The 15,016-nt window shown below is 48.8% G+C and overlaps 1 protein-coding gene across 1 annotated transcript in view; it reads left to right on the top strand.

Moving 5' to 3' along the window:
- SPEG (striated muscle enriched protein kinase) overlaps positions 1 to 10,877 on the top strand; it is an 81,906-nt gene extending 71,029 nt beyond the window's left edge. Inside the window, 11 exon segments of the mRNA XM_078147627.1 lie at positions 3,196 to 3,312; positions 3,609 to 3,776; positions 3,919 to 4,041; positions 4,347 to 4,514; positions 4,766 to 5,176; positions 5,179 to 5,638; positions 5,988 to 6,227; positions 6,402 to 6,625; positions 8,717 to 8,792; positions 9,327 to 9,476; positions 9,610 to 10,877. Coding sequence (XP_078003753.1) covers positions 3,196 to 3,312; positions 3,609 to 3,776; positions 3,919 to 4,041; positions 4,347 to 4,514; positions 4,766 to 5,176; positions 5,179 to 5,638; positions 5,988 to 6,227; positions 6,402 to 6,625; positions 8,717 to 8,792; positions 9,327 to 9,476; positions 9,610 to 9,802 — 2,330 coding nt within the window. The 3' untranslated portion in view covers positions 9,803 to 10,877.
- Positions 10,878 to 15,016: the final 4,139 nt, after the last annotated feature.

Raw genomic sequence — 15,016 nt, 5'->3', positions numbered from 1 at the left:
GCCCTCCTCACCCTTGCCCTAGGCAGCAGAATCATCAAAATCAGAGCTAGAAGGGATCTTGGGGGATCGATCATCTAGTCCAAATTCCTCATTTTACAGATGAGGAAACTGAGGACCAGAGCAGGGATGTGACTTACTCAAGCTATGATATAATTCTTCAGTGTGAGTCGCAAAGTCAGGATAGAACCAGGGTCTTGCTTGCTTACCTTATCAACCGGGGTTGGCCTTTAGAAAAACCTCTGCTTTTCCATTCTCCTGTCCCTTTCCCTATTTCCCTCCACCCCCCCTCCTTTATTTGTCTCCTCCCGGCCCTTTCTGCCAGCCTTCTTTTCTTTGTAGTGCCCAGTTCTCATTATCACAGCATTCAGGCCACCCTGGGTATTTGCCTTTAAAAGAGGGAGAGGGTAATGCTTAATCTAAAAGAATGAGTCTCTATTTGTAGAATCTCAGCACGGAGGTTGGGAGGGGGAGGTGGAAGGAGATATTTTTGGGTGGTGAGCTTTTCCAGCCCTTCTCACATCACATGATGAAGTGACCACCCAGCCTGCTCACTCAGTTTCTAATCTTCCATTTTCTCATTTGTCATTCCATAGGCTGATGGGACAAAATAGATCTCTGGCCAGAATGGCTTCCCGTTCTGAACACTGGGGGCTTCTTTTACCCCACTTTCCTCCCCCTCCAAAGTGCTGGGTACTACTGCTGCCTGTAGTGCAAAGTTCCCCAAATGAACACCCATTTGCTTTCTCCACAACTTGTTAAAGACAGAGGTTAGGATTGGGGGTTGGGGGAGAGGAGAACGTGACTGGCAATTAAGAGAAAGAAAATATAAACCAAACTTACAGGAAATAGGTCATCTGTCCCGATATGCCCAGAATTTCGGTATAAATGAGCAGCTTTCCTGGCTGACTAGCCCATTCTCGAGAGTCTGAGGCTGGCCAGGCATTGTGACACCCTGGAATCAGGCAGTTTAGAACTAAGAAGAATTACCCAAAGCTTAGCGTGTGATCACCCCCTTTTGCAGAACAGAAAACATGTTTGGAGAGGTTTTAAGTAACTTGCCTGAAGTCATACAGGTAGTGAGTAGCAAAGCTGTGGAATCCAGGTCGTTTGACTCCAGACTTCACTCTGCCTGGTGCAGCTAGTGGATAGATCTGGGTTTCAAGTAAGGAAGACCTGAGTTCAAATGTGGCCTCCGACGTTTACCAGCTGTGTGACCCTGGACAAATCAATTAACCTCTCTCTGTCTGCCTTGGTTTTCTCAATGGCGAAAAGGGGATAGATACTAACAGCACCTACCTCCCAGGGCTGTTGTGAGGGTGAAATGGGATAATATTTATAAAGTGCACAGCCTGGTACATAGTAGGTGCCTAATAGATGCTTGTTTCCCCTCCCTACCTCCCTGTTCTTCTTTGTTTCCAAGCTGGTTCCTTTCCTAGCCCCTTCCTATTTACATGGCTAGGCTGGGCTAGCACCAGCTGGGTCCAATTAAACTTCCATAATAGTGGTCCCAGCCTGGCTGTTGGCTCTGCTTCTTCAGAGTAAGGGGGAAGGTTGGATTCATACCAGCCACGTACTCCCTCTCATCCCATGGAATTATTCCTCCCTGCCATCAATCAAAAGTGATCTTTCTCTTCTACGAATACTCATAGCACTGAGTACCTCTTATGTACGCTGGCACCCTACTTTGTATTCATTGTTTCTATGCCGTGTGCTAAGGTACAGGGAGGGGCAGCCAGGTGACACAGCGTCTTGGAATCCTGGAGTCAGAAAGACTCATCTTCCTGAGTTCAGTTCTGGCCTCACACACTTACTAGCTGTGTTGACCCTGGGCAAGTCACTTAACCCTGTTTGCCTCAGTTTCCTCATCTGTAAAATTCGATGGAGAAGGAAATGGCAAACCGCTCCAATATCTTTGCCAAGAAAAGCCCAAATGGAGTCGTGAAGAGTTGGACACAACTGAAAAACAAATATGGGTAGGTGTAGTGGATAGAGTGCTGGCCCTGGAGTCAAGTGGGCCTGAGTTCAAGTCTGACCTCAGGCACTGGATACTTACTAGCTGTGTGACCCTGGGCAAGTCACTTAACTCCAGTTACCTCCCCCCCACCCAAATGTGGGGAGAATACTGGATCTGGAGTCAGGAGAGACCTGGGTCTGATTTCTATTTCGACATTTAATGCCTGCGTGGCCTTGAACAAATCACTTAATGTTTTTAGCCTCAGTTTTTTCATCTGCAAAATGGGGGGAATAATACCTGTTATCTACCTTACTGGGTTGCTGTAATGATCAAAGGCCTCTAAGTGGTACAGTGAATAGAACTGCCATGGAGTCAGGAAGACCTGAGTTCAAATTCAGCCTCAGACACTTACTAGCTTGAGTGACTATGGACAAGTCACTTAACCTCTTTGCCTCAGTTTCCTCCTCTGTAAAATGAGGATAACAATATTAATTACCTCCCAGCTTTATTTTAAGTATTCATGAAATATTTAGCATAGTCTCTGCACATAGTGGGTGCTCTAGAAATGATAGCTATAATTATTATAATAATTATTATTATTTTTGCCTTTTTGGTGAGGCAGTTGGGGTTAAGTGACTTGCCCAAGGTCACACAGCTAGTAAGTGTCATGTGTCTGAGGCCAAATTTGAACTCAGGTCCTCCTAACTCCAAGGCTAGAGCTTGTCCACAGCACCACCTAGCTGCCCCTGCTATTATTATTATTGTTGCTGCTGTTATTATTATTAAGAATTTGAATCTTGCTTCAGACACTTACTAGCTGTGTGTGACACTGGGTAAGTTACTTAATCTTCCTCAGCCTCAGTTTGCTCATCTGTAAAATGGAAATCATAATAATACCTACTTTAATAATAATAGCACCTCCTTCACATCTTTGTTGTAAGCAGCAAATGAGATCAAATATATATATAAAATGCTTTGCAAACCTATATGGTGTATAAGTGCTGGGTATTATTATCAAATGATGCTTAAATTCTGCAGTCATCGGCGTATGCCTTATTCCATCCACTACAGGGGAAGCTTTGTGAGGTCAGGGCTCTTTTCTAATCCATTGGGCAGTCCCCATAGCACCATGCTCAAAGAAGGCTCCCAATGAATGTTTATTGCCTCTCCCCACCACAAATACCCACTCCCTAACATTTCCTCAGGCTAATGCTATACTTTTTCTCTGATTCTCCCTTTAGACTTTCCTCCTGTCTTTCATATCAAGCTGAAGGACCAGGTGCTGCTGGAGGGTGAGGCAGCCACCCTCCTGTGCCTCCCAGCAGCCTGCCCCGCACCCCACATATCCTGGACAAAAGGTAGCAGTGCATCTCTTCTCCTCCTGTCACCCCCTGCCCCACCACGGCTCCCACCCTCATTCTGTGTGATCCGTATAAAAAGTAGGCTGGTGACATCCAATCTAACCCTCACCTGCACCTGCCCCTTAATTCAGGAGAGATAGATCCTGTTTGACTGGTTCTTAGGAGACAGGACATGCCTAGCAATGAGAGAGAGGGACCAGGGCTGTCTGGGAGATCACAAGAAGATCAGAAAACATTTATGGGGTGGAGAGTAGAGGATTGACATGTCCATGGCCCTTTCTTGGCCCCTGCAGACAAACAGTCCCTTCGGTCAGAACCATCAGTCACTATAGTATCCTGCAAAGATGGACGGCAGCTGCTGACCATCCCTCGTGCTGGGAAGCGCCATGCTGGGCTGTATGAGTGTTCTGCCCGCAATGCCTTGGGCAGTGCCACCAGCTCCTGCACCCTGGCTGTGGCCCGTGAGTACATGGGGCAGGATCAGGGCTGGGAAGGCTGGTAACCTTCAGTAGGAATGGGGGCGGAGGGATGAGAGAGGAGGAGAAGAATCAGAGGCATAGCAGCGTTGGGATTGAAGGGGTCATGAGGTCTTCCTCCAACTAGGCCTTCCAGGCAAGCTGGCTCCCCCTGAAGTGCCCCAGAAATACCAGGATACAGCATTGGTGGTTTGGAAGCCTGGAGACAGTCGAGCACCTTGCACATACACGTTAGAGCGACGTATTGATGGTGAGCCTTGGGGTCGAAGGGTTAGGGGAGCTCAGAGGAAGCTGGAGGAGGAAACTGAGAGGATCTGGGAGGATGGGGGTGAGGAGGAGAAGTCTCTGAGGGAGACTGGAGGGGAGGGAGAAATGAGATTTGGGTCTTTCTTCTCCCTTTCCCCTTAACTCCTGTCCCCAGCACACTGAACCATTTGCCTCACCCTCGTTTCTTTATAGAAATCCTGGGGACCCTGTTGTATGAGCTAGACCTCCCCCATGCTCCCATGGCCTCAGACAGCCTGCCTCCCACCATTATCTCCTCTTTGCCCCCAGGGGAATCCGTATGGCACTGTGTGAGCTCAGGCATTGCTGACTGCTACTACAATGTGACCCAGCTGCCACCGGGCATGAGTGTGAGGTTTCGAGTGGCCTGTGCCAATCGAGCTGGGCAGGGTCCCTTCAGCAACGCGTCAGAGAGGGTCTTTGTTGGGAAAGCCACAGGTCAGGAGGCTGGGGGACTCGGGCCCTGGAGGGATGGATGGTGGGAATAGTTTAGTATCGATGGGATGGGGACCTGGTGGTTTTGGAATCAGAGGGATTAAAACAATACCCTCCAGTCCCCTGAGCCCTCAGGACCTTAGGATCCTGTCTGCTTAGTAGAGAACTTTCTCCTTTCTGCCTTTATCCATCACTAGAACCTCACTTCTACATGGAGGGATCTATAGCAAATCCTTTCTCTTTTCTCTGCCCAGATACCCCAGTTTTGAAATCTACCACTCAACAAGAAATCCCTGTTACCTCTGTGCCAGCTGGGACCCCCATTCCTTCCACTCCTACCTCACCTATCTCTCACCCAACCCCAGCCTCAGCTGCCTCAGCCCCAGACTCGCCAGCCCCAGCCACACCAACCTCAGCCATCCCAACTCCAGCATCTCCAGCCCTGGCCTCCCCAGCTGCAGCATCTCCAGCCCCGGCCACACCAACCTCAGCCGCCCCAACTCCAGTATCTCCAGCCCCAGCCTCCCCAGCTGCAGCATCTCCAGCCCCAGCCTCCCCAGTTCCAGCCACACCAGCCCCTGCCACCTTAGCTCCATCCTCTCCAGTCTCTCCAGTTCCAGTTCCTGAGCCCACGTCTACCTTGGCTCCAGCCTCCCCACAGTCTCTTCTCCAGCCCCAGCCTCTCCCTCTCCCCCAACGCCCCTCAACCAGGTCCAGTCTCACCTCAAGGCTGGCGGCCCACCTCCCCCAACTCCTCCGAGAAAGCACAGGGGTCTGCTGGCTGCGCGGCAAGTATCCCTCGGTGATCACCCCCCGCCTAGTAGGCCCGAGTCTCTTGCCTCCAACACAAAAGCCCCATCCCCTAGCACCCCAGAGAGTAAACCAACCTCCTCCCCAGCCCCTGTGTATGTGGTGACTTCTTTTGTGTCAGAACCCACTGTCCCTGAGCCCCAAGTCCCTGAGCCTTCCCGTAGCCCCACTAAGGTGACCGTGCGCAGCCTTAGCCCAGCCAAGGAGAGGGTCAGCTCTCCAGGAAGTGGACCCCCCACCTCTCCTGGCCCTGAGGGCACCACACTTCGTCAAGGACCTCCCCAGAAACCCTACACCTTCCTGGAGGAAAAGGCCAGGCAAGTCCAAAAAAGGGATGAGGAGGAGGAGGGTGTGTGTACCCAGGGTGGCACCTTTCTTGGTATCTTAAGTGCTCTGCACCTGTCTCAAACATAATAAACACTTAATAAATTCCTGTTGGCTAGGGGGAGGGTTATGGTAGAGCTGGGGGTAGGGAGATTGATGCAGAATCCTGGCGTTCAAATCCAGATGTAGGATGGGACATGGATGCCAAAACATCTTTGCTCTTTCCCCAGAAGCCCCAGCTCTGGCTCCCAGCCCTTATTCAGGGGTTTCTGTGTCTTTCCTTTCTCCCGACCTCACCCTGTGGTTTCCTTGTTCTTTGGCCCCCTTTCCCCCCACCTCTAGGGGTCGTTTTGGTGTGGTGAGGGCTTGCCGGGAAAACGCCACAGGCCGGTCATTCGTGGCCAAGATCGTCCCCTATGTGGCAGAGGGGAAGCAGCGGGTGCTTCAGGAGTATGAAGTATTACGCTCTCTACACCACGAGCGGCTCATGTCCCTGCACGAGGCATACATCACCCCCCGCTACCTTGTGCTCATTGCAGAGAGCTGTGGGAACCGCGAGCTGCTCTGCGGACTCAGTGAACGGTACAATGAATGTGGCTTTTGGCTCGCTGGCTTGGGGGAGAGAGGGAGGGAGATAATTGAGGACCCTGGCCGCAGCCTGCAGTTTTTAGCATCCCACAATTTACAGCCAGGGGAGTTGGCCTCAGGAGAGCAGCTTTGACCTCCCGTGCCTTCCCCCTTGTTTCTTCCCTCCAGGTTTCGGTACTCTGAGGACGATGTGGCCACGTATGTGGTCCAGCTGCTGCAGGGCCTGGAATACCTGCACGACCACCACGTGCTGCATTTGGACATCAAGCCTGACAACTTGCTGCTCACACATGACAATGCTCTCAAGATTGTGGACTTTGGCAGTGCCCAGCCCTACAGCCCCCAGGCCCTGCAGCCCCTGGGGCACCGCACTGGCACGCTGGAGTACATGGGTGAGGGCTGGTCAGGCTCCGAATTAGCAGATGCAAGACTCAGAGTGGCAGTCTCTGGGTAGCATTCCCCATTCTATCCCCAATTTGCTGCAAACAGCCATAGAAAACCGTACAAGATGCATTCTGGCCTTTTCTAGAAAACCTTAGGGAAGCAAGATGGGCTTGGGGAAGCTTAAAAGGGGTTAACTTGTCATCCAAGCATCCCTCAAGAAATCTAATGGGGGGAGGGAGTAGGTATTCCTGGGACCCCACCCCTTCTGGAGCCAGCTTCAAGCAGAAAATATTTTGCAAGCTGTAAAACCTGGAGTCAATGAGAGTTTTTCTTAAAGCACTGGGCTGGCCTCTGGACCCAGCTGGACTGAGCAGGGCTAAGGGTGCATACAACCTGGCCAAAGGCTGAAGATAAAAAGGGCCAGAGGCCCTAGTCTGACATTTGCCCCTTGCTAACTCCAGTTCTAACATAGCTCAGGGAGGCACTGAGATACACCAGGCCCACCCAAGTCATAGCCTTGAGATTTCCCTGAACATGGCATGTATAGCTTTTCTATGGCCATCCACACCTCAGGGGGAAATGGACTGGTAAGGACACCCATTGACTGCTGTATTGGCTGTATGGTCATCCCTTCCACGTCTCAACTTTTCCCATTATGGTTTTTAATATTTTGTGAGTTGGCATAAGAAATTAAATGGGAATTTGGGGGGAGTTTTGTGGAAGCTGCAGATGACGTATGAATGCCAACAGACAACACAGAAAATGTTTGGAAACTCAGAAATGCATAAAACATATGTAGAGTATTACATAATCCCAATGCATTTTCTCTTTTAATATAATAACATAATCATTCATAATAATTCTGACTTCTTCTCTGGTATGAAGGGAGGGCCAAAAAAATTCATGTGGATTTTCCAACTTGCAGGGGCACTGCACCCCTAACCCTTGTGATGTGGAATGGATAACTCTATATGTAAGCTAGAGGCACCCATTGGCCTACCTATGTCTATGGCCCTTGATCCTCTCATTCCTTCATTTGGCAAATTACATTCAGCAAATGTTTGTTAAGTGCCTGCTATATGCAAGGTATTGTGTAAGGTGCTTCAGGGGTACAAAGATGAATAAACAAAGTTCTAGTCTTCAAGTCAAGTAGGCAGAGAAGACATGTAATCCTAACTATACTAGAGGAGTGGAGGGTGAGAAGAACAGAGGATTAGAGATGCTTCACTCTGAGGTTTCAGAGGAAGGAGAAGAGGTCACTGCTTTTCCCTCAACACTTGAAAAATGGGGAAATAACACACTCCGTGCTGACAATGGTTCAAGTAAAGGCGCTCTCTAGAAACTGAGAGAAGTGTTTGGAGAATGGGCTGTCTAGTTTTCCCCCAAATATAGGGTATAGGAAGGGAGGAAACAAGATTTTATTAAGGGCTTACTATGTGCCAGGCACTGTGCTAAGCACAGGAAGGAGAATTATTGTGACATAGGACTGGAAAGTGGCTTGGAGATAAGAGGGATGCACACAGTGAGGGATCAGGAAAAAGCAGAGATGGCAAAGACTATGGTGAAGGAATGGTCAGACAGTCAGTGCTGAGTACGATGGCACAAAAGCAAAGGGAGGGGAAAGTACCCAGAAGAAGGATGTTAAGGGTGTCCAGTGCTGCAGAGATTTCAAGGAGGGTGAGGACTGGAAAGAGGCCACTGGGTTTGGCAGTAAGATGGTCATTGATGACCTCGACGGGAGAAATGTCAGTGGGGGAAACAGAAAGGAAGCTAGATCGCCAGGAGTTAAGGAGTGAGTGGAAGGTGAAGGAGGGCTATCAAGAGGAAGTTACCCTATCTAGATATTTAGCAGTGAAAGGGCAGAGGAAGGAAAGGTAGGTTGGAATTTGGTTGAAAAGGGTCTTGAATGCCAGCCTCCAAGTCTGGACTTTATTCTTCAAGTGGTAGAGGCCCCTTACAATTGTAATTGTTTTGAGTGACATGGTGGGTGGGGGCTTGGGCCTCTCACAGCTACTCCCTGGCTCCATCAGGGAACCCCATGCCCAGCAAAGACGCCACTGACAGGTAGCTGGGTCAGCTCTGTCTCTGTCTCTTGCCAGCTCCTGAGATGGTGAAAGGTGAGCCCATTGGCTCTGCTACAGACATCTGGGGTGCTGGTGTACTCACCTACATCATGTAAGTGATCCCTATCCTGACGAATCCATTCATGCTCCCTAAGCTCTTGCCCTTGGGACTACCCCACTTCCCTCCACCTAGGTATATTCTGCTCTCACGTCAAAATCCACCTCTCTGGACCTGATATGAGAGGTAGGGTGGTAGAGTAGATAGAGTCGTAGGCTTGGAGTCAGGAAGCTCTGGGTTTAAATCCCCCTTCAGACACCATCTTCCTTGTGTGACTCTTGGGCAAGTCAACAATGCTGAGTCTCAGTTTCCTCATCTGGAAAATAGGAGGATAGGATTTGATGGACTCTAAGGTCCCTTCCAACAACCAGACTCTGATCTTTTCCTCTGTCTGTCTGTTCTCTGGGATAGGTTTCCCATTTCATTATCTCCTGGCAGCTCCTTCTCCAGAATTCTTCCAATATCTTGCCTCGGGGGTCAGGGTGGCAGTGGTATGCACTCCCATATACAACGCAGTTCGAATTGCTCTTTCAGCTCCCAATTTCTGTCCTCCCTCAATACTGACCTTTTTGCTGTGTCTTTCTTCAGGCTCAGTGGACGCTCCCCATTTTATGAGCCAGATCCCCGGGAGACAGAGGCCCGGATTGTTGGGGGCCGCTTTGATGCCTTCCTGCTGTACCCCAATACCTCCCAGAGTGCTGCCCTCTTTTTGCGCAAGGTCCTTTCTGTCCACCCCTGGTGAGTGATGAGGCTGCCTCCTTTCTCGTTCCCTGCCTTTTCTAGTTCCCAGCCTCCTGCCTTGAATGAATTCTCCTAGCTTCTGCAGACTCTCTCCTAGCTCATCCTGATCCGCCTCATCCTTGATTTCTAGGAGCCGGCCTTCACCGCAGGACTGCTTGGCACACCCCTGGCTTCAGGACGCCTACCTGATGAAGCTTCGGCGCCAGACGTTGACTTTTACCACCAATAGGCTGAAGGAGTTCCTGGGGGAACAGAAACGCCGACGGGCAGAGACTGCCACCCGCCATAAGGTGCTGCTACGCTCCTACCCTGGCAGCCCTTAGCCTTCTGGACCCCAGATCCCTGGCCTCCTGGACCTCAGACCCCCCCCCCCAGCCTCCTGAACTCTGCACTCTGGGATCCCTGAAATCCAGCTCCTGGACTCCCCCGCCCTTGTACACGGGACATTCCAGGGGCTTATGGCAGCACTGGGGTAGGGTGGGGGAAGGCAGAGAGGCCAAAGGGGACCGGATACCACCAGCAACAGCCAACCAGGTGGCATTACCTCATGGACCCATGGGCAACAGGAGCCCCAGGGATAGCATAAGCCCCACCTGGGGTACAACAAGCTTCAACCAGGCTGAAGGACTGAAGGCTGGGGGAGATGAGGGAATAAAGGAAAGAGGGAATAAAGAGTCAGAAGACTGGGGTGATGGGTGGAAGGGGGCAGAGAGAAAGAGAAATAATAAAAGGGAGGGCGTGGAGGGAGCCTTTGGGGGAGAGATCGAGGGGAATGATGAGTAGGGTGGGTATAAGCACCATCACTGAAGAGAAGAAAGTGCAGGAATAGGAAATAAGACAGCCAGCATCACGAGGCCGATGGGATGGGAGTGATCAGTGAAGGGATTGGAGAACCAGAAAGGGTAGGAGCAAGAGACAGAGGGATAGTACATCAGGAGGCCAGTCAGGCGGGCGAGAGATGATGCCTAGGAAATCGGGGAGGAGGTGTTCAGTCTGTGGGTGTGGGATGGGGGGAACTGGGCTTCAGACCCAGTGAGACTGTACTTCTTAAGACAAAGAGGTTCAAGAACAGGATTGCCTGGAGTTTGAGAATCAGGGAGAGAAGAGGCTAGAGAGGCCATCCTTCCTTGCCCCTGTCCTCTCAGCTTGTGGCCCAAGGCTTCTTGCACTGGGCCTGAAGTGGTCCCACCACCTTCCTCCTCCCTCCCCCAAATCCTCAAAGCCTTTGCCCTCACCGCCCTCATATTTATTTATTTATTGATTTTTGTGAAGCTTCCCCTTCCTCTCTCCATCCTTCGCCCGACCCCTATCTCCAGGGCTGCCCTGTGCCCTGCCTGTCTCTCCAGCCTCCATCTGTCTGTCTGTCCCAGGGCCAATAAAAACAACAGGTGCCAGGGAGACCCTTGTGTTCTGTCCGGGGACTTTCCTGGGGTGGGGTGGGGGGTTGCGGGGAGGTGAGAAGGGAGGGAAATAGGGCTCTCTTTTGCTTCCTGTGGAGCTGGGTTCTTTACCTGGGGTCCACGGATGGGTCCATGGATAGATTTCAAAAGGTCTATGAATTTGGATAGGTATAAATGACCATGTGTTTTCACTAACCTTTGGTTTCCTTTGTAATCCTATATATTTTACACAATTAAACACTATTTGGAGAAGGGGTTTATAGGTTTTACCAGACTGCCAAATCATTCCATGACACAAAAGCATAGGCCAGACCACTTAAGGCAGCTAGGAGATGCCATAATGCACAGAGCACTGGGCCTGGAGTCAAAAAGACCTGAGTTCAAATTTTACCTCAGACACTTATTAGCTGTGTGACCCTGGGCAGGTCATTTAACCTCTGCTTCAGTTTCCTCACCTGTTAAATGAGGATAATAATAGCACCTACCTCAGAGTGTTGTTGTAAGGATCAAATGAGATATTGTTAGGTGCTTAGCATGGTGCCTGGCACACAGTAGGTACTATATAAATGCTTATTCCCTTCCCCTATTCCCCAAATCCATCTGGGAAGTCCTCTCCTCTCCAAATGACTGCCCTATTATACTATTCAGACCCTGCCATTGACTCTTCATGCTTCCTTTCCCCCATCTCTGTTTTCCTTCCTGTTTGGGACTCCTGCCTTCCTTTCCCCAGTCCCCACCATCTCTAGTCAATCCTCTCCTCTCCTTTACTAGTCTCTAGATTGGTTTGGTCCTAATAAATAATACAGTCCCTGGGTTAGGTGCTTTAGGTATAACATTCCTCACTAAGTGAGACCCCAAGAAGTGAGCTGTCCCCTAATCACCAAGAAGCCACACTGGGATAGTAGCCAAGCAGAACTTTGTAGTAGGCAGGAAACTAGGGGAATGGGTACTGGAACTATTTTGCTCAGCCCAATCTAACCTCCATATAGCTCTGATGAATGGATACCCTACCTCCTCTCAGTCTTCACTTCCTTGCCAAATTCTATTCTCAACCCTGAGAATAAAAGACATAATATGTGTAAAGCACTTGGTGCAGTGCCTGGCACACAGTAGGCACTCAATAAATATTTGTTTCCTTCCTTCCTTCCTTCCTTCCTTCCTTCCTTCCTTCCTTCCTTCCCTCCTTCCTTCCTTTGTTTGTCTTTCTTTCTTTCTTCTTTCTTCTTTCTTTCTTTCTTTCTTTCTTTCTTTCTTTCTTTCTTTCTTTCTTTCTTTCTCACTCTCTCTCTCTCTCTCCCTCTCCCTCCCTCCCTTCCTTCCTTCCTTCCTTCCTTCCTTCCTCCCTCCCTCCCTCCCCTCCCTCCTCCTTTCCTCCTCCTCCCTCCCTCCCTCCCTCCCTCCCTCCCTTCCTTCCTTCCTTCCTTCCTTCCTTCCTTCCTTCCTTCCTTCCTTCCTTCCTTCCTTCCTTCCTTCCTTCCTTCTCCCTTCCTCCCTCCCTCCCTCCCTTCCTCCCTTCCTTCCTCCCTCCCTTCCTTCCTCCCTTCCTCCCTTCCTTCCTTCCTCCCTCCCTCCCTTCCTCCCTCCCTTCCTCACCTCTTCAGCAGAGCCAGGTCCAGATCCTAACCCTGTTTATCACTGTAAACTAATCAATATTTTGAGTTTGCTTTTGCATAATTCTTGATAGTCTACAGACCAAATGCCTTAAAATCACCCTGTGAGATGGCGAATACAAATAAATGCCCATTTTACAGATGAGAAAACCTAGGACATTCCAAGGGCCTATGGAGGCACTGGGGTAATGTGGGAAGGACAGAGGCAAGGGAGAACAAGATTTCACCAGCAGCAGCCAAGCATGCAGCATTACCTCACATTCCCATGGATAATGGGAGCCCTGAGGACAGCATAAAACCTCTCTGGATTAGGAAAAGTTTTATTGAGGCTGAGGGGCTAAAAAACTAGGTCTTAGAAAGGTTAAGTCATTTGCCATGGATCACACAGCCAGAAACCATCTAAGCCAAGACTCAGATGCAGACCAGGGCTCTTTTGACCACGCCATCTTGTTTCCCAGCTGATTTCTTAAACATTGTTCCCATGTGGAGCTCTATATTAGGGACTGTATAAGACACCAAAGAAAAAGGTAGAACAAGGTGGATACACATGACTGGTGCATGAGAACACCTACAAGCAGGCACCTGACCAGCAGCAGCTGCACCCTGTTGCTGGGAATGTTGTTTGTTTGGCCTTTGTTCTCAAAGAGGACCATGACATCAAGGAGGTGATGCCATGGCATGCAAGTGAATTGGATTTGAGTGAGGGAGAGCTGTGCAAAGTCACCAGCCTCACTTTCTCCTCCGGAGCCATCTGGGTCTAGTGGCCAGATATGGATCAAGACAACTGCAGTGGCCCAGGATGTGGTGGGAGGCTTTGGCCTTTGGTAAAGTCTTTCTCAGGTCCCAGTTTGACTGAGGCAATGCCCATTCAGTGATTAAGGCTAGGTAAGAAATGAGGCAAAGGATGGCCTCTTACCTAGTCAAAAGGAAAAAAAAAAAGAAAATCAATCTGCTGGAAACGTACACCAGAGCTGAAAGGTGTATCTTTGGTGATAGGGCTAAATCAAGGACCATTTACCTGGGTCCGTGGGAAACTTGGGATAATTCTTCCTTTAACCACAAGTCAGCATGCTGCAGTTTTTTTCTTCTTTTTGAAATAACTGAATCAACCTGTTAGACCTGCAGGATCCCATGAAATCTGGCAGGGCTGAGCCAAAGGTTTATATGGGTCCTGAATAACTACGAGATACGTGGAGGGATCAGTTCTGTGCTCCCATCCCTTTCTACACCCCAGACCTGGCTATTCTGAGCTGCTGCTCAGGAGGGCATTTTGATTCTGTCCATGGGAAGGGATCCCAGAGGCTGTTTTACAGATAAGGAGATGTAGCACATTCCAGAGATTTATGGAAGCCCTTTGCCTGACCAAGAATACCCTCTAAAGCATCCTTAGCAAGCCAGCCACTAACTAAAGGCTTCTGGTGAGAGGGAACCCAGCAGTCCATTTCATTTTTAATTGTTTGGAGACACTTCCTTATATCAAATCTAAATTTTCAATTCTCTGCCATTTCCACACCTAGTTGCCCTCTCTGGGGGGCAAGCAGATGCAATCTTATTCCTTCAAAATCTTAAAGAGAGTCATTGTGGCCCCTCTAAGACATCTCCAATTGAAACATCCTTGGTTCCGTTAGATGATACTGATAAAGCATTTTCTCCAGAACTTTCACCATCCTGGTTGACTTCTGGATGTGCCTCGACTTGTCTAAAGTGTAGCAGCAAGCATTGAACACAGTACTCCAGAGATGATCTGACCAGGGATATGACCTCCCCTATTTTGGACTATTTTTCTCAATGCAATCTAGAAGGCATTAGCTTCCAGGAGAACATTGTACATAGCAACAGCCACATTGTTCAAGGACTGACTTTGATAGACTTAGCTCTTCTCAGCAATGCAAGGACCTAAGACATCTCCCAAAGACTCACGATGGAAAATGCTGTCCACATCCAGACAAAGAACTTTGGAGTCTGAATGCATATGGAAGCATACTATTTGCTCTCCTTTTCTTTTGTTGTTTTGTTTTGTTTCTTCTTTCTTGTGGTTCCTCCCATTAGCTCTAATTCTTCTTTACAGACTAATGTGAAAATATGTTTAATATAAATGTATAAGTAGAGCCCATGTCAAATTGCATGCTGTCTTGGGGAGGGGGGAGGAGAGGGAACGGGAGAAAATTTAAAACTCAAAACCTTATGGAAGTGAATGTTAAAATAAATAAATAAATTATATACACAAAAAAGAAAATTCAAAAAAAAATAGAAGGCATTAGCTTTTGCCTGGCACATCCCATCATTGGCTTATATTGAACTTGCAGTATATATACACATACATTACATAGAATACATGATTGTAATATATAAATATATTGTATATAATTTTATTATATAATATGTAATATTATATTGTGTAATGATATAATGTATAGTTTATATATTATATGTATACATTTTTAAATGAGCTCAGAAGCTCTACATTTACTTCTATTAATTTCATCTCATTCTCTAACCTATCAAGAGCTTTCTGGCTCCTACCTTG

Source organism: Phascolarctos cinereus, unplaced genomic scaffold (genome assembly GCF_003287225.1).
Source record: "Phascolarctos cinereus isolate Bilbo 61053 unplaced genomic scaffold, phaCin_HiC Scaffold_7;HRSCAF=346, whole genome shotgun sequence".
NCBI lineage: Eukaryota > Metazoa > Chordata > Mammalia > Diprotodontia > Phascolarctidae > Phascolarctos > Phascolarctos cinereus.
The sequence above is the reverse complement of the archived record's forward strand: the minus strand, read 5'-3'. Positions and strand labels throughout refer to the sequence as shown.